General features: G+C 38.9%; 1 protein-coding gene and 1 long non-coding RNA gene across 2 annotated transcripts in view; one reads left to right on the top strand and one right to left on the bottom strand.

The window, feature by feature from the left end:
* LOC122985318 (Golgi apparatus protein 1) overlaps positions 1 to 19611 on the top strand; it is a 47659-nt gene that overhangs the window by 2788 nt on the left and 25260 nt on the right. The window contains exons 2-4 of the mRNA XM_044355886.1: positions 14021 to 14050; positions 14668 to 14754; positions 17675 to 17890. Of these exons, the coding sequence (XP_044211821.1) occupies positions 14021 to 14050; positions 14668 to 14754; positions 17675 to 17890 (333 nt within the window). The remainder of the gene's footprint in view (positions 1 to 14020; positions 14051 to 14667; positions 14755 to 17674; positions 17891 to 19611) is intronic.
* On the bottom strand, positions 922 to 12744 carry LOC122985397. The gene is made up of 2 exons (XR_006404102.1): positions 12705 to 12744; positions 922 to 2299 (listed from the first exon to the last, which is right to left on the bottom strand). It is a non-coding gene; the product is annotated as an uncharacterized LOC122985397 (long non-coding RNA).

Raw genomic sequence — 19611 nt, 5'->3', positions numbered from 1 at the left:
TACATCCGCTGAGTCAAATATGAAGCTTCAGTGTCCAAATGAGTCAATATAATATAATAATATCTTTCAACGTTACAGTCTTTTTAGTGCCAAAGTCCCTCTTTTTGTTACTATACTTCCACCTGCAGCTCAGCAGGGAAACACTGTCTGAGGAAACACAAAGAGGGAATTTGATGCTAAAAAGACTGTAAATGTGCCAGATATCACCTTGATATGACTAACTCAGACTGCTGAAGACTCATATAAGCTTTATAGCCAGTATGAACAGGAGGAAAACTTCTCTCACTGCTCTTACGGACACCTGACTGCTGTTTTTAAGACACACTTGATAAATCGTGTACTCGTCCTTTAACAACTTGCATTACCTGAAGATGATAGAAAGATAAAAGTCTGCCAGTAGACACCAGGGAGTGGTACCAACACTAAATCTTTTGTATGCTGGTATGCAGAGTATTTTCTGCAAAACAATATGTTTTTTTTTCTCTCTAAGAGTAAGATACATATTTGTAAAGTGTTTAATGTTGTTTTTACCTCCAGACTCTGCCAAAGTAAATACAGTATAAACTGGATAAACCAATGATGCAAGTCAGGAAATATCTAGCTGCAGATTAAACAGTTAAACCAAACATTCAGTGTGTTGCTGCAACTAACAATTACATTCATGATTTAATTAATCTGTTAATTGTTATTTTTGGTTGATGCATCCATAACAAAAGAGACAAAAGTAGTTGAGCTGATTAATCTGATGATTGTTTTCTTGAGCAATCAATCACTTGTTTGGTCTATAAAATGTCACTAAAAGGTAAAAAAAACAAGTCGATCAGTGTTTCTTGTTTTGTCCACAATCCAAATATATTCAGTTTACTGTCAGAGACAAAATAAACATAAAATATTCACATTTAAGAAGCTGGAATCAGAGAACTTTAAAAGTGACTCATGATGATTAATCAATTATCAAAAGATAATTGTGTTTGTTTGGAGTGTTGGTTGTTCACGTCCTCAGAAATGAACGCTACACGTACGCAACATGCACATGAGTGGTAGGGTAGCGTGACGGGGTCAGTCGACACGTCAGCAGCAGCAGCAGCAACAATGGCGGAAAGATCTGAAGACAAGCTGATAGTCTGCAGTTACTCACGTCTGTACGACGTGTCGCTGCAGCTGCACAGTGACGCACGCTTGTCGATCTGAGAGATGGCGACGCTCGAGGAGGTCGCCATGTTTATTGTTTACGTCGTGCAAATCAGGAAGTTCAGTTTCTATCCTATGAGGTCTCCGGTTGAATCCTCCGGTAACGGTTTGGCAGATCAGTGTGTTTATAAAGCGGGTAGATCTGCAGCCTCAGTCGATACTCAGCAACGATTACGATGTGATGTAGAGCTGTTTACTCTCATTATTGATTATTCTGGTCATTATTACTTTTGTAATAATTATCCATAATTTAGCCAATGTTATATATTGTATATTCAACTATTTTTCTGTAAAATGTCAGAAACATCACAATCTCCCAGAGCTCCAGATGAAGTCTTAAAACCAAAAACTCCCAGAATATTCCATTTATAATGAAATAAAACAAACAAAAGCAGCAAATCCTCACGTTTGAAAAGCTAAATGTAGAAAAGTTTTGGCTTTTTTGTTTTGATAAATGAATAAATCAACTATCAGAACTGTTGCTGATTACATTTCTGTCTGTTAACTTTAATTTTTTTTATTATTCCATCACTAGTTTGAATCCAACCTTCTCACTTATAAAGCAAATGTCACCAGTGTGAAGTTCACACTCACACATACGTTCACACGCTTGATGAGTGAGATAACTGTTTAACTTCCTTTTTACTTTCTGTTACTTTGTTCCTGACAAACAATGAGCAGTTTCCCAGCAGCTGCTGCGTTTGTGTATCTTCCTCTAAACTCGCTCCAAGAAGAAACACTGAGGATTATTCATCACTTAGACCTTTTTATTCCTCGGGCTGGTTGATAACTCTGAACCACAGACTTTCACTAGGTTGCTTTTGTGTGACCTTTAGCCCCATTCGAGCTCGTCCTGAGAGATCATCCCGGGACTGTGGCTGCTGGCTGGGAAGCAGCTGACTGCTCGCTCACTTCTTTTTAAGCTCATTAGCTGCTTGTCAGCGGAGAGACCGAACAGCAGCCGACTGAGAGCTCATGTTATAACAGCAGCTTACAAGCGGCTAAGACAAGCCTCGGTTTGTTACCCATTATCTGCTTACTCACAATCACAAGACGGGGTCCGCTCCAGTCATCGTCAAACCGCTCGGTCATGCAGAACAACGAGCCGCTGGAGAAAGGAGGAAAAAGGTTTTTAAAGAGAGAAGAGCTGCAGCGATTAGTCGATTTTTATTGATCGGTTGTCAACTGCTGAGTTAATTGGCAACTGTTTTGATGATTGATGAGTCATTTGTTAAGAAAAAAATGTCCAAATTCTCTTCTGTTCTTCGGGTTGTCAGCTCGGACTTTGGGAAACAATGATCGACTGTTTTATGGACCAAACAACCAATCGATTCATGGAGAAAATAAACAATAATGAAGTGAATTGTTTAGTTGTAGCCTATGATCCAAATTGACATGAATGCACCATTATAGTGGTTTCCTGTAGTCGTGTGATCAACTTCACAGCTTTCACACTCGACTCATGTGAAGTGAGCAACACGCTGAAATGATTATTAATAGTTAAAACGATGTATTAAACAAAAAAAAACACCATAAACATTCTCTGGTTTTAGTTTGTCCAATGTGAGGATTTTATAATTATAAAGGGAAAATATTTGTTGTTTTGGACAAAATTAGCTGAAATAATTACCTGCAGTTATTTTGATCATCAATTAATTATCATTTTTCAAGCAAAAATGCAAAATATCTGCTGATTCCAGCTACTCTAATGTGATGGTTTGCTGTTTTTCTTTTGTAATATATGATAGTTAATAGAACATGTTTGGCTTTTGGACTGTTGGTCGTATAAAACAAGACATTTGAATACTTAACCTTGGGCTGTGAGAAAATTGAATGAGCTTGTTTGACTTTTTTCCAACATTTCTCAGGAAAAAAAAGATATTTACTCAAAAAAATAACCAGCAGATGAATCAGTAATAGTCATAATAATTGGAAGATGTCATCCTGTGATTTTCTGTCATTTTAGAGACGAGACAGCAGAAAAACAATCATCTATAATACAATAAAAAAAAAAAAAACTCACATTTTAATGCAAATGAACCACAAACAGTTGAGGAAATAAATCGGCTAACTGAAGCGAACAGGGAGGTGAATGTCCTGGTGGAATAACTTCCCTGACACGCCTGCCGGTAGATCTCGTATGTCATCAGCGTATCAGCGTCATCTCGGTAGCATGTCTACGTTTCAGGTTGCTGCCTGATTTTTATCAACAGCTTTGAACTTTTTACCCTCTTAAACGCCACTGTGAGAGATATTAAAGGTCACCAGTGAAACCAGCCTGAAAACATTTTCATATCAGAGAGATTTTCTTCTTTTTTTTCCACAGAACCTTTGAGTTTTTTTTATTTGACATACAGTAGTTTGTGTGTTTCCGTGTTGCTCAACTTTATCTTTTGTTGTAATTATTGACTGGTTCGTCAGGAGCGACTTCTTTACTCCTGATAAAGCCAGAAGAGTTTCCTCATTCCTGTTTTTATGGACTAGTTCAGATCTGCATGACTGGACTGATTCATCAGTAGAAATAAACCAAGACTTTACCGCGGTTTTTTTTTTTTGTTTAAAAAGTAAAAACCCCGGACGTGTAACCGTCCTGGATCCTCCTGCACAGTTTCTTTGGCATTTAATCAACAAGAATGACTTCTCACTTCTCACGAGGTCTGAAAAAGCAGCTGGACTTGATTCAATTTGTAAAATACTGTTTTTTTTTTTTTCTTCTTCCACCGAGAGAGACGTCTCGATCCTTTATCAGTGATTAATTTGAGAGTTGAGATAGATACAGATCTGTTGGTTTAAAATAACAAAATACACATAAATAATAATATAAAACTTCATTAGAAGATGCACAAAGTGTTTCTGTCGTATAATTTATACAATCTTACAACATTTCTATGTATGTTTGCTTTAACAGGGAAGAAAAGGAAACAATTTACACGTCATGTACATTTTAATATGTAATTTAAAAAATGACAAAAGGAGCAAACTTATCACCAAAAAAGGCAAAAATAATAGATATTAACTAATTAAAATCAATACTTCAGTTGTGTTACAGTAAATATAAAAGCTGCTACGATCAGTCGTTTAATCGCCGACTATTTTGATAATGGATTCATCGTTTTTAGTCTTCTTTTTTTTTTTATCAGACAAAGTCTGACTCCGGCTTCTTAAATGTGAATATTTTCTGGTTTCTTTAATCCTCTGACAGAAAACTGAACATCTTTGAGTTGCGGACTGTTAATCGGGACAAAATGAGACGTTTGAAGACGTGTTTCACCATTTTCTGACATTTTAAAGACCAAAAAACGAAGCGATTAATCAAGAAAATGTCCAACAGATGAACCGTTGCAGCGCTAGTAAACATGTTGATTTGAAGTATTTTGTTCCTTTTGTAGTTTTTCACTTTGGTGCTGAATGAGTGTCTTCTAGCAACAGGCTTGATTGAGTGTGTTTCTATGGTATGGCCTGAATGCAGCAGGAGGTTTCAGTGAAACCAGGTTTTGGGTGTGACGTCTGGCGTCGCCCCATCATCAGCGCTGGTCCACCTTCTTTCTGTGTGCAGGCCCGGAGCTGCTGCCCAGCTGGCACTCTGCTTCTCTGCTTCTCTGGTGAGATTAAGAGCCGCTTTTAGACTCGTAGCATTTTTGTGTGTCTCCGGCCCTGCCCGCTGTCAGTCCTGCTGGTGGTTGTGGTTTTGTGTACGTGGTGCCTCGGAGTCCAGAGGGAAGAAGGAGGCGGCGGCGGCTCTGGAGATTTTTCTGAAGACTTTCTGGCCCCGTCTCGGCTGCGTGAGGCCTTCATGTGTCTTGTTTCTGACTCATCATCCTCCTCTCCCCCCGTCGTGCCCCCGTTTTGTTAAAGATACTTTACAATTAACGTGTCAAGACTAAAAAAAGATCTTCTATATTCTGCAGCACAGGAAGTGAAACCCTCCAACCCGGGGCGGTGTCAGTGCCCAAATACCACACACTGAGCTGTGTTTTTAGTCTTTCTCAGCCTGACAGGTACAAATCTAAATACTGGATTCTCTTCTTTGCTTTCAGTTCTCCATTCTGGGAGACTTTCTATGTTTATTTTATGATGTTTTAGAGATAAATAATTGTACTGGAGCTGCAACGATTAGTTGATAGGCAGAAAAAAAACTGGTGCTTCTGTCATTTTTCAAGCAAAAATGTCAAATATTCTCTGGTTCCAACTTCTGAAATGTGAAGTTTTAGAGCCAGAGATAAATTACAAACAAGCTGCACAGATCAGAGAGAGATAAGTTACAACAGAACTCTGAGTAACAACTAAACAGTTACACACCTGCCTCTAGGATAAATGTCAGTTATAAGATGTCACAGAACTCACTGATGGTAAAAACACAGCATCATGTTTTTCATTAATTGCTGCCATTTTTAAAGCACAGTAATCCAGTAGAGACCTGATTTATTGATGTGATATTTCAGTATCGATGGCTCATGACAGCTTTCACATAGCCGGTGCAGCTCGGTGCGGCTCATCGGATCAGCTGACATGAACAGCTGATTTCTCCCCAGCTGCTGACTCTCCAAACAGGCGTTATTTGGATAAACTGACCACATGTTTGGAGTCTACAGGGTTACTTCCTCGCCTGAAAGAAATGTTAAGACTTGTCATTCAGCCTGGCTCCGCCATTACTGCTGGTGTTGCTGCTTCTTCCTCTCGTGTCGGACCGAGGGCAGACAATACGAGCAGGAGCCATAGACTGTATATAAATATGGAGGTAGTTACCGTGACATCACCCGTTGGTTTCCGAAGAGCGGTTTTGAAGCTCAAAGTGAGCCGCCGCCATCTTGGCAGTGTGTGACGCTGCCTAACTCCCAGCCAATGAAAAATGGGCAAAGAGGCGGGGCCGAATGGCTGAAACAAGCCACCTAGCGGCTGGTGGACCTGTCACTCAAAGCAGCCATGTCCTTCATTATGCAGAGCTTTACGGCATAATAAAATTTAAACAGGTGAGTTATAAAAAAAAAATTCACCCCCCGTACAGTTGTCATGAAAGAGGAAATTAGCTACAGAGACCAAAACCGTTGTTTGTACCAGGCTGTAAACATGTTTATTTCTGCTGTAAAGTTGGACATTTTAACATGGGGGTCTATGGGGATTGACTCACTTTTGGAGCCTCAAGTGGTCGTTCAAGGAACTGCAGTTTTTGGCTTCATTTTACAGCCCCGGAGGTTACCGCTTGGCTGGAGCTAGCTGGTTAGCATGCTAACTTCAGTAGATATCTGGGCAACACAATACGTATAGGTCGTTTCTTCACATTCTGTTGATAATTTTAGTTATTTGGGAATGTTTTAAACTAAAATTCTGGCCAATTCTTACACATTATACCTTTTTTAAATTATAAATGCTTGACTTTTTACTCTATGGAGTATTTTCTCATTGTGGTGCTGCTACGTTTATTGAAGTATTGGTGTGAATGTAGAGAGTAGCGCTGTAACACCGGCTCCTACAGACTGTTATTTGATGTTTTTATAGTGAGTCTGTTAGAGTCAGTCAGCACTAAAAGTGTTTGGTTAGCTCAGTTTAACCTGCAGGAGTTTCTGACAGATCTTGTAACATGTTTTTTCCGCCACGAGTTGCAAGTATGTCACAATGTCTTTACTGCAGAGATGAACCGCTGTCACAGCTGATGAGGAGCTCAAAAAAAAAAGATGAAAACATTTGTGACTGCTTCCAACAGCCTGACAGAAGAAGTGTGAGCGTGTTACAAATGTGAGATTCATGTTGTGCTTTAATGGAAATATTTCACTTTGACGAGAGGAAAGGCTTCAAAGATGAGGATTCTCTGAAACCTTCGATTGAAAGTATCTCAGGGAAACTTTCCCAACAGGACGAGTTGTACCTTCAAAACGTCCAAAAACAGGAGAGGTCGTCTTATAATCAGGCAGACAAGATACTGCTCAGCGTCATGTCCAAGCAGGATGTCCATCTCAGGATTTCTGTGTCCTGTTAAGAGACACTTCAGACACATTTCAGCATCTCTGTCTGCTGATTCATTAGAACTGTGCTGCTGATGCGTATCTGGCTTCATCCTAAACAAAGACGGGAGCTTTTAGTTTGTTTTGATACATTTATTTTGGTCCTCTGCCAAGAAGAAGGAAAAAAAAAATGATTCCTGGTTGCTAAGCAACATCCTTTTGTGTCCTCTCAGCATCCAGTGTTTGTGTCAGGGCTATTGTTGACATTTTATCTGAAAGCGCTCAAGTGTCCATAACTGCAGCTCTGCTACTGCTGAGTATGTAGCGACTCTGATGTCAGCAGTAAGAGAAGATGCACTGAGCAGTCAGAGCCTGATAAGTGGACTACTACCTACTACCACAAATAATATTTCTTAAGTGAGACTCAAACCAGCATCTTCAATCCAGTAGAACTAAACTGAATCTCTTGATTGTAATTTATGAGTTTTGTGTGAATGAATATGATCCTGTATTATCATTTTAGACAGTTGATTTTATCAGGTTGACGCCTAACGAAGGTAAATTTACTTATAAGGATAAACAAACCACTCCCAAATCAAACATGAACTTGAATTAACACACTTCATCCGTGTACTGTAGGCACAAAGTCCGGGCAGCTCAACAGTGACGAGTGTGTGTTAAAGAGGCCGTATAATGCTTGAGTTGAGGTGAATGTATGTACTTGCTGCCTGCAAGTCAGAGGTCAGGGCTTCGTTGGTTTTTTTTTTTTCTACCTTGCTGACGTCGGCTCATCACCCCGTAAGAGGCCGTCCGTTTTGTGGCCTTGGTTGCTAAGGCTGTTGCTAAGGTTTTTTCCATGTGTCGTTCATGTTGTCCACTCTCATATTTCAGCTCCAACGTGTACGGGTGGATTTGAGAAGAAGACATTGCAAGTAAAGAACGAGAAAAAGTAGTGAAATCCTGCTTCTATAGTTTATTTCATAGTTTGTTGACGTCGGCTGTGACGCAACTTCCTGAAGCTGACCAATCAGAACAGAGCGGGCTCATCGGGAGGTTTCCTCTTTTTCTCCATTTGTAAAGATTTCTGCTGCTCCTTCTCTTGGATTTCTCAGTTTGACGAAGTATCACAAGCTCTCTTCTGTGTGTGTGTAGTCAGCGTTGGTGGAAACAAACACATCTGTCACACACCTGACCTGAATACTGGCCCCTGAACAGATGTTTAGTTCGGTGGAAACTTCTGGGTGGGGAGTCAAATAAAACAAAAGTGTGTGTGTGTAGAGAATGAGCTGAAGCGTTGTGGCAGAACTGAATGAAGAAACAGTCACTGTTTGCTGATGAGTTGCCTTCAGTCATCCAGTAATTAGTCTTCAGTTGACTGCTTTTTAAAACGCGGCGTGCTTTTCGCTCACTGTAACCCTCCGTCCAACATTTCCCGGATTCAGCTGCACAAAGCTCCAGCTTCCTCGTGCGGCTGCTGGAGACGAATCTGCTGCCCTTTTATTTTTGTAGCCGCCGTGCTGATGTTCACCAGAGTGTCTCATTTGTCTCCGTTATCTTTTCTACGCCGGGTCTGTTTCTGCCAGATCAGCTCTCGTCTCTGAAGCGTGAAATTTACTTGTGAATGAATATAAAAGGCGAGACCTGAAAGGATAATTTGATTAATACATTAGTTTAATATTAATCTGCAGTTATTTTGACGGTTGATTAATCATTCATTCAGTCCTTTTTTAGCAAGTAAAAATACCAGTCTTCCTCTGGTCCACGTTCTCAAGTGTCACTTTTATTTTAAGTTTTATTGAAGCAGGAAGTTTCTCTAGATTCATCTTATACAAGAGAGAAAACAGGGTCTGAAACATGATAACACCAGATAAAACATGACTTTTAAAGACAAATACATGCAGTTTCTCTATTTTATATCATTATAAACTGAATATCTTTGACTTCTGAACCATGTCAGACAAATTATAAAAGGTGTTTTTCCACTAATTTCTGACGTTTGATGGACTAAACCATTAATCAGTTATTGGAGAAAATATTTAGCAAATTATATCCTCTCCAGACATGTTTTAAGACATGTTGCTTTTCTTTGTCTTACATGAAAGTAAATTGAATATCTTTAAACTGTTAGTTGGACAAATTGAAGTTATTAGTTTAAGTTATTTATAGACTTTATAGAAATACAGAAAAGCTCTTTTTTTTTTCTTGTGTCACTTATTCTCTGAAGTCTGTAGAATGGAGAGTGAATGCTATAATATACAGATATGAATTAAGATTAGACGCAGATTAGATGCTGCGTTCTCGGGTTTACTGAGGATGAGTCAGACGTTGATTTTAAAAAAAAAAAATTAAAAAAAATCAACTGGTCCAAATAATTCAATGTCAAATGATGCTGAAGGGTTTTATTATTATGAGACTCAGTGGCCTTCAGCTTTCTGAAGCAGAGCTCAAAAGAAGAACATGATGATGATGATGATGATGATGATGATAAAGCCTGTTTAAAGGCTGCTTTCTGCTTCTGCTGCCTGACAGACGCTTCACACCAGAGGCTTCATGATTCCTCACAGGGTGTTTTGGAAACGACTGACTTCCCTCTAGATTCTCTCCTCCTTTCTATCACTCCGTGTGTCACTTTTCTCTCTCTCTCTCTCTTCTCCATCTCTTCCTTTTCACTCACTTCCAATTATAGCTCGGCCTCAACGTCGTTTTTTTTTTTTCCGCCAGGACGTAACGAGGAGAGCTGATTATGTTTAATTTAGCCGCAGCTATTAAAACGAGACCGGAGCTTCGACAGACTTTTGAGTCGAGCTGGAACGTCGGTAAAAACGAAGAGCCTCAATATTTCAGTCTGTTTTTTTGTGGGTGTGTCAGCTGCGTCGGTTTGATTTCCCACTGCTGTGTTAGATTAGTGTAGCTGCTCCTTGTGAGTTTAACACGCATGCAAACTTGAATTAATTCACAACAGTTAATTTTCTGTTCTCTGCCCTAGAAAACTTTCACAGCTTTAATCAGCTCCGTTTGGTCGAGGGACGGGTCATGATTTTTGAATTTTCGAATAGTCATTATAATAAAAAATTGAATATTTATGCATCTATCGTCTTAAAAAAATATATTCTCCCTTGTTTTCACCGGAGCCTGGCACGTTCAAGGATCCGGCTGGTTAAAACAAGGAAAAATATATTTTGATACATGTGTGGCACATTCAGAATCTTCAAAAAAAAAAAGTTCCCAGTGAATATTGAAAAGAAGTTTAGCTTGAAACGCCCATCCCTAGTTTGGTCATAAACTTGGTGGTTTCATCATTGTTAGTTTATTTTGGCTTTGAAGTCAAAGCAGCACTGAATACATGAGAAGTTTTGGCTTTTGTGAATCGAGCAGATCCCCTGACGGAGCTGGAAAGACGCCCGCATGAGTCACATTGTGCTCTGCAGCAGTGTGACGAGATTTTTTTTTTTTTTTTTTTGAGCGGACTGAGAGTGTGCAGAGGTGGGGTTTTCCCTGCGGTCCCACACACACAGCCAGTCCAGAAACACACAAGATAAAACAAATGTCCCGCCCTGTTTTGATGCAGAATCAGACTGGCCGGCTCCATCCAGGTTAACCCCCACCGTTCTGCCTTTCATACACTGTGCTGACACAGACAAACTGACTGTGTTGACGTTACAAAACAAAAAAAAAAACATGGTGCTGCTTTCAGGTACCGGTTGGGAGCTCCAGAATTATAGGTTGAGCCTGTGTAAGGTTGTATATATGGGGACAATCTGTGTTTCCCATGACTTTCAGTTTGGGACAATGAATGTTATAAATTTAAAGGATGGGTTCACAGTTCTTCAAGTGTCTTAAAACAACAGTGAGGCGTCCATATGAGCTGTGAAAAAGGTTTTCACATGTTTATTTAGTGCAAAAATGCATTTAAAAGTCTCTGTGAAGCTTCTATTCAGCTTCAGCAGTCTGAGTTACTCATATCAAGTGGATATCTGACACATTTACAGTCTTTTTAGCATCAAATTCCATCTTTGTGTTTCCCTGCTGAGCTGCAGTGGAAATACTGAGGTGCTGAATGGAAGCAAAGTCGGTTAAATAACTCAGTAATAAAAAAAAAAAAAAAAAATAAAGCATGAATCATCTAATTATATAACTTAAAGATGCTGTTTTGTGTAGAGAGACCCCTCCCAGTTTCTCTAATAGTGCCAGTACGTTAAAATAAAGTCATCTAGTACTTTTTTGTTTGTTTGTTTGTTTGTTTTGGTGGGGAGTGTGTCAGCTGTGACGGGTCAATCTGGGTCACATTTCCAGGATCACTTACTTTATTTATTTTTTCACACCAGTTGAGCACTGAGTCAGCTCCGTGTTGTTTATAACATCTGTCTGTCCTGGGACCTCCTCCTCGCCCACCGTCACACTGACTTTACTGTCTGTGTGAAGAGCTTTGTGACACTTGTGTGTGTGCAGAATACACTGTAAATAGAAGACACACACACACATGCATGCATGCATATTCAAACACACAGACAAGCCTATTCCTGGCATGCGCTGCGGCTGCCATGTGGTGAACAGTCAGAAACTCTTCGGCCATCTGCAGAGCTGTTATTTCAAAGACGTGCACACACACACACACACGCGCGCACAGAGTCAGTGCTCCGTTGGGAATATAGCAGTGATTTGAGGTTTTTCTGGTTAGAGGGGAGGGGCAGCTGCTGGTCGAGGCAGGACGTCGGGACAGGTCACCTCAGGTCAAGGAAAGCAAAGCAGGAAAATAGCTCAATTTGGCCACATTGGCTCCAGAAACTGCATCCTGAGTGAGGGGGCTGCCTCTCTGGAAGGTGTGTTCTTCACACAGGGCGAGAGAGCCAAAACCGCACCTCACTCTCTCTGGCGCTCTGCAGTGGTTTAAACATAATCCAGGGCGAAGAATCTCAATCTCTACGTCTCACAAAGACACAGAAGTTGGAACTAGAAATCTTTAAAATTAGACTCATCAGATTTCCACTGGTCTAACTCAAACAGGCCTCTTCTTCCTAGTGGTCTCCTTAAGTAGTGGTTCCTTCAACCTTGAAGGCCTGATTTACAGTTAATATTTAATTTAATCAAGGTCTGGGAAGCATTGATGTGGGATCTAATCTGAGGTGTCATTGATCGGTGATCTGCAGCAGAGATACCTCAGTCTGACTTTCCTGGGACGAACCTCATGAGATCCAGTTTCATCTCAGTGTTGGATGGTTTTTGAAAAAACTTTCTTGAAATTTTACAGATTGATTGGCCGTCATGTCTTAAAAATATGATGGACTGTGGTTTCTCTATACGTAGCTGAGTGGTTCTTGTCATAATATGGATTATTACTAGGACTGTAGTCGAAGTGATGTAACGGGACAGAGTACACAGTAAACTCGGCAGCCACACGTTTCTCTGTTCTGTGTCTTCAGGTTATGCTAACCCATTGTTGCTAACTTCGGAGCTAACCCCCTTTACTTTTCCAGCATTTGGGGAAACAACAGACGTGACTTTTTAGCATTTATTAACTGACACACTGTAGTCTGTACTGTACATTTACTGCCAGATTGACAACTTACTACTAACCTTTTCCTCTGCTCCGCTCGCGTCCACCGTCACTTCTCTGTCCCTCGCTCTTTCCCGCTCGCTAGCAAACATACTCCTTAACGGAGCCTCGCGACCAGTAGTTTCCCAGGCAACGGCAGAGGTTGACTCACGTACCGGAACAGCGCTGCTCAGAGACTCCCAAACACTAAAGATTTCCGAATGAATGGATATTCATTCAGATATCAAATATTAAAAAATATTTTTTTGGCCTGGCGGGGGTTCTCATTGTGTCATTATGGAGAAACACAGATTCAGTAAACGTTCAGTAACCGTTGAGAACCGTTAGACCCAGCAGGCTCCGTTAATTTGGGCGAGTTCAAAGTTGTGAAAACAACGGGGGTGTTTTGAATACACCCCTGTTGTTTTCACAGGTAATTTGTTAGTCTGTCCCTCCCGCCGCAGGAAATAATGGATTAATCCTGGAAAGCTGTTGATGTAGCACTTTTCTCCTTATGAAAATAACACGGAGATTATTCGACCAATGAGAATTTAGTCGGACGAGAGTCGACAGTCGACCAGCAGACTACAGCCCTAATTACTACTGTAGTGGATCAGGGCTGTTTGCTGCGTACCAACGCTACCTCAGCACAGCACGACTGATGCTCTCAAACGCGGAAAAAGGAGGACAGAAATTTCCATCGGTTAACTTCTAACAAGGCACACCTGTTTTTATTGAAAACCATCCAGGTGACGACCTCATGAAGCTGGTTAAGATGTTACCAATAGTGTGAAAATCTGTCATCCAGGAAAACAGCAGCTACTTTGAGGAATCTAAAATATAAAAATGAATATAGGTAGTACCAGTCAAAAGTCAGGACACACTTTTTTATTCAAGGGCATTGGGAAGGTGTGTCCACACTTTTTACTGTTACTGTATTTTGGTTGAACATTTTTTGGTCACTACATAATTCCATATTTCATAGTTTTGATGTTTACATTATTGTTCTACAATGTAGAAACTAGTAAAAATGAAGTTCTGTCTTTTTTTTTTTTTTTCCTCTGCAAAATTCAGGATTGAAACATATTTTTTAGGACTTAATGTGTAAGACATTAGAGCATGCACATGTAGTTTAATCATCTCTGCTGATTGCAGGTAGAGATAGAAACAAAGTAGAATCAGAAAACCAGAGATGAAACCTCGTCAGCAAACCATGAACCACGAGCACAGATTTGTTTGCTTGTTTCTTACAGACTTCAGTAACGACACTCGTGACAGAGAAAGACTCGAATCCTGAAGTTATACTCCTGTACCTGAAGTTATACTTAAAACCTCTTTTTCTCTTTTTCTCTTCCAGGAAAACGAGATCGCCACTGAATGCAACCATGTAAGTGTCTTCACTAAACATTTGATGGTTCCAGGTTTGCTTGTCTACAAGTAGACTGAATATTTAGTTTGATTGGATAAAACAAGATATTTGACACATCTTTTACTGTTTGTTTGTTTTTTTTGTGGTTTTTATAGACCAAAACAGTGAATCTGAGAATTTGGATTTGAGTCTCTTTTTTTTTTCTGAAAAAATGACTCAAAATAAAAATAGTTAGTCATTCAATAATGAAATTAATTAATCACTTAATCTACTAATTATTGCAGCTCTAATGCAAGGACAATTAAATTACAGCTGCAACAATTAGCCGATTGATATATTAGTCAGTTGTCAGAATATTAGTCAGAATTTAATCATCTTTTTTTAAGCAAAAATACCCAAATTTTTTCTTCCAGCTTCTCAAATATGAGGATTTGAAGCTTTTCTCTGTAATCAGTGATGATGAACTGAATATCTTTGGATTTTGGACAGTTTATCTGACAAAACTGGACATTTTAAGAAGTCACCACAGATTATTTTCTGATATTTTATAGATAAAATGATTAATACTGGTAGCATAATGTCAGTGAGATTAAATCTGTGTAATCCAGATGTTTTATGTGGCTTCTCTCCTCCAGCTGCTGTGGAACTACAAGCTGAACCTGACCACCGACCCAAAGTTTGAGTCTGTCGCCGTGGAGGTCTGCAAGACGACCATCTCTGAGGTCAGTCACTAACATCAAACCCCTAAAACCGACATAAAACCACAACTAGCTCGTCAGCTCGGACAGATATGTTTTCAGAGGGCAGCGCTTGGAATGAGTGTCGATGAATCATCTCTTATCTCTCAGCGTCCGTGTTTTCTCACCTTCAGCCTCCTCGTTTAGTGTCGGTACAAACACACAGCTGCTGTACTGACCTCCTCTTCACTCCTCACTCACAGAAATGTTTGGATTCCTCTCCATCGAGTAGAAATTAAATATTTCTAGAAACGGAACATCAATAAAACCTCCAACCATTTAGAATCAGAGCTCGACAGATACTGGATTTTTGTAGCTGATACCAATATCAGGGAGTAAAAAAATTCCAATATTGATAAATCAGCCGATAATCTTGTATATACAGAATATTTGCATAAACACACGTGTTTTGCAATAATCCCTCAAATCTGGTTATTGAAATGCTTGTGACAAAGATACGTAATGGAGGCCTGATATCATAGTTTAATAATAAACTTTATTGTATAAAATGACATCAGTGCACTGAAACAGTAAACTACACTAGGAATTTAATCATTGTAAATAACTATAAATGAAAAAACAAAAAAGAACAGGTACATGTATATTAAACTTGAATTAAGAAAAAAGATCAAATATACATAAAATGCTGCCTGTGTAACTTTAAAAAAATAAAAAATCTACATATAATCTACTCCATTAAATGTAAAAAAAAAATAAAATATTTCAAGTAGAGCTGGAATGAACAAAAGAAAATTAAATCTATTTTAATAATTATGATGTTTTTTAAAACAAAAATGGCAAAAAATACACTTTTTTTTTAATGATAGTAAACTGAATATTTTCCAATTTGTAACTGTTTGACAAAGAGCTCTGAGATCTTCTGGTTCACTGATTAATCTACATTCATTTTCTCAATTAAACAATAAAGAATTGTTAGTTGCTGTCATGCTTTTTGTTCTCTATACAGGAAGACGTCTGTTTGAAGTCTATCAGGCATCAGCTGTAGTTTATTTTTACCTCAGAAGCACCTGCAAGTTTCCTGGAACTGCTTTTCTCTTTAAAACCAAACAGCGGTTCACCGGATCTCTCACCATCAGTTATCAGTCTATCATTAACTGTATGGCAGGTTTAATGTGCTATTGAGTCTTTCAATTACTTAATAACATTAATCAAGCAATAAAAAAGATAAATGTCTTTAATGGCTTTCAAACAGTAGCTTTGTCAGGTCTTTATGTCGATGATAAGAAGTCTAACAGTTCCGTTTTGAAACACGCCGTTCCTGATAACTTCACTTCCGTTATAGATTGTCTGATGATAACTCGCTTGTTATAAAAGTTATAAATGAGTCACTTTTGGCTGAGAGAACAAAGAGACAAAACACAAATGAAACGCTTTCACCACTTTGATAATAATATAAATTATACAGCATAAAGAAATGTGCTGCAAATACAGAAAACACAAGCAAATAACTGAAACAGTGAAAGTTATATACAACGGAAATATCCAGGGGACGTTAATACTGACGAATATGTTGGATCTCATTTCAGAAATCAGCTTTACACCCGGTGATGATATCTGTTTACTAATGAACATGGTCATCAGTCTTAGTATCAGCCAGACTTGCACTGTTTTTGTGATTTTGTTTCTTAATTTGCTTTTGTTTTTATTCATTTGTTTCCTCGAAGTTGCACTGATCAGTATAATAAATAATAATAATACATTTTATTCATATAGCACTTTTCTTAACAATGTTACAAAGTGCTTTACAAAGGACAATAAAACTAACAAGGCAGATAAAATAAGGCAGAAGTACATTATAGTAATAGAAGATGCACAATAATAGTAATAATAGGACAATAGAATGCAAATAATGATAACAAATAACATCAATAAATAGGTGTAAAAACTAATTAAAACATATCAAACATTCCCAAAAGCTTTCACAAAGAAAAAAAGTTTTAAGACGAGTTTTAAAAGAAGTTAAAGAGACCTGGTGTGTCTGAGTTCAGTGGGCAGAGATTGGTAAACGTATGTCTTTATTATGTCTTTATTAATAATAGATCCAATGATTATGTGCATGTTTGCCAGGAAGCGTCAGTCGTAGTCGTATTAGTAGTCGTTCCCCTTCAGTTCTGCAGAGCGTTTTAGCCTCTTTAAGCTCCTGGTTTTGGTTTTCTGGTACATTTACGGACAAACCAGAGCTGAAATAAGAGTGAATGTCATCAAACACAACTGCAGTGGGATGATGATGTTGCTCTGCTAACGCGTTCACCATAAGAACTTTATAGGGTGATAATATGTCAGTGTTATGTTTACAGCTTGTAAACACAAGTGGCCAAAAACGGTTAATTCAAGCGTCCTCTAAATTGCAGTGGATTCAGCTCCTCTGTAGTTTTGTATCAGACCAAAAAGAAGTGCTTGTATTTATTTATTTGTTTGTATTTACACATAAAAAAATTAAATGATCAGAATAAGATGGTAATAAGAAACAGGCTTGAGGGTTAGACAAAGAAGAAGACAAAGGGCTTTTCTAAAGAAGATACTTAGACTGCTTCATAGCCGACAATTGTTTTCATTATTGATTAATCTGTAGATTATTTTCTGGATTAATCGATCAGTCATTTAGTCTATAAAATGTCTTGTTTTGTCCACAAACTAAATATATTCAGTTTACTGTCATAGAAGACTAAAGAAACCAGAAAATATTCACATTTAAGAAGCTGGAATCAGAGAATTTTGCCTTTTTTTTTCCTTAAAAAATGACAACGATTAGTTTTCTGTTTGTTAAAGCACTAAACTGAATAAGTTAAATGTTTCTGATATGTTTTCTTTAGATTAGATCTCTGGAGACTTTCAGACGACTGATAAACATGTCGAGTTTGTCTTTTTTTCCTCTTCCGCTCAGATTAAAGAATGTGCGGCGGAGGAACTGGGGAAAGGCTACCTGGTTTCCTGTCTGGTGGATCACCGCGGCAACATCAGCGACTATCAGTGCAACCAGTACATCACCAAGATGACCAGCATCGTCTTCAGCGACTACCGGCTCATCTGCGGCTTCATGGATAAGTGTCGCGACGACATCAACACGCTGCGCTGCGGCAGCATCAGCACCGGAGAGAAGGTCGGTTTTTATTCATTTTACCGTTTTGATACTGTACAAAAATACAGATAATGACGTGACACATTTACATAAAGGGGGAAAAAGAGAGTTCTTGCCGACAAGCTGATGTCGGCTCATCATGTATTTTGGTTTGAACATGTACGGGTGTATTTTAGAAGCTGACATTTCGTGTAAAGAACAAGGAAAAAGAAGTGAAATCCTGCTGCTGTAATTTGTTTCCTAGTTTGTCGACGTGGCCTCCTCAGCGTCTGGATGTCGGTTTCAGTCAGAGCTGAAGCGAGGCGCCGCATAAAGAACCAGTGTGATATAAATGAGGAGCTTTTTGAACTGTAAATCATGCAAATATATTCCAGTAGAGCCCCAGATTAAAAATATAGAGCTGGAAACGTGCAGAATATGTCCTCCTTTTTAAGATAAAAGTCCAGCTGGTCACTGATGCATTTAATTACACACTAATAAGGATTTTACAAGCATTAGACATTAATTTCTCATACATGATGAGGTATTTTTGTGAGGATTGTTTTGGGTTTGTCAGTGAACAAGTTTAAATGTTGGCCAGTGATGTAGAGTAACCGGTCCTTGTATCAGCCGCTTGTGGTTCACCGTTGAGGATGTGAAAGATGCTGCAGGAAGTGCTTCGTCATGCTTCACCGACTTCCTCCCTGCAGCAACTTCTTTAAATGCAGTGTTTACATTTTGCTGTGTCACTGCTGTCTTTTAGCAAAGCTTAAAGACGTGTTTGCTCCAGTCATGAAGACCAAACCTTATAGGTTCAAACTTTAAAATACGTAGTTAAGTCACCCGACAGCATTTTGATATTCTATATGTTTCTTATTGTCAACTAATCCCATGGAAAGTCCAGATGTATAGTGTGTGATTTCCTCCTGCAGTGTCCAGCAGATATTTAGGAAATAACCGTCTCTAAACATTAAACTAAACATTAATGAGGTGTGTTTATAAGATTCATGTCTTCAGTAGGAACTGATGGAGCCACAGACAGAGTAGAGAAGTATTGAAACGCAGACCAACAAATTGTTGATGTGTGTCTCTGCACATCAGAGGAATATATAACACCAGATCTGTTCTTTCAACAGCTGACAGCTGAGTCAAACCGCTTTATGAAGGTGTGATTATTGAGTCAGTAGTGGAGAAATCTGACTACTGATGGATTTACAGCAAACAGGTTGATGCATGTAAAGGTTTAACCTGCTGTCTCTGAGTAACTGGATTGTTTAAGCGGATTGTAAACACACTGAATAAAAAAGGAAAACAAGAAGCTTTCACAAACGAGGAGCACAGTGTTCACCACCCGTGTTAACCAGTAACTCTGGTGATTGATTATCAATGAGTGATGGAGTGTTTTATTGAGCGTTGGTGGGTGTCTAACTGGGAAACAGACCGACATCAGCTCTGTGTGGAACAACGTAGCCGTCTCATTGTGTTGATGTGGATATCCTGGTTCAACTTTTGCTCTGACACGGCGTCATCCAATGAGACGCGACTGCGGCCAATCACAGACATGCAAGTACAGTCATGGAGGATTATTTTTATAACATGAACAACACCGTTTCTGCTGTTTTTATTTACGATTGTTGCAACAAAAATGAAATGGTTGTTGCTGTTACAACTTCTCAGAGTTGTAAAACTGTTATATGGTGTTTTTGGCGTCTGATTAAAAGTATTAATCTGTAGCTCCAGCTGGACTTCCTGGGTTGTATTAC

This window comes from Thunnus albacares, chromosome 7, assembly GCF_914725855.1.
Source record: "Thunnus albacares chromosome 7, fThuAlb1.1, whole genome shotgun sequence".
Taxonomy (NCBI): Eukaryota; Metazoa; Chordata; class Actinopteri; order Scombriformes; family Scombridae; genus Thunnus; species Thunnus albacares.
Note: the sequence above shows the minus strand (reverse complement) of the source record. Positions and strands in the feature narration are given on the sequence as shown.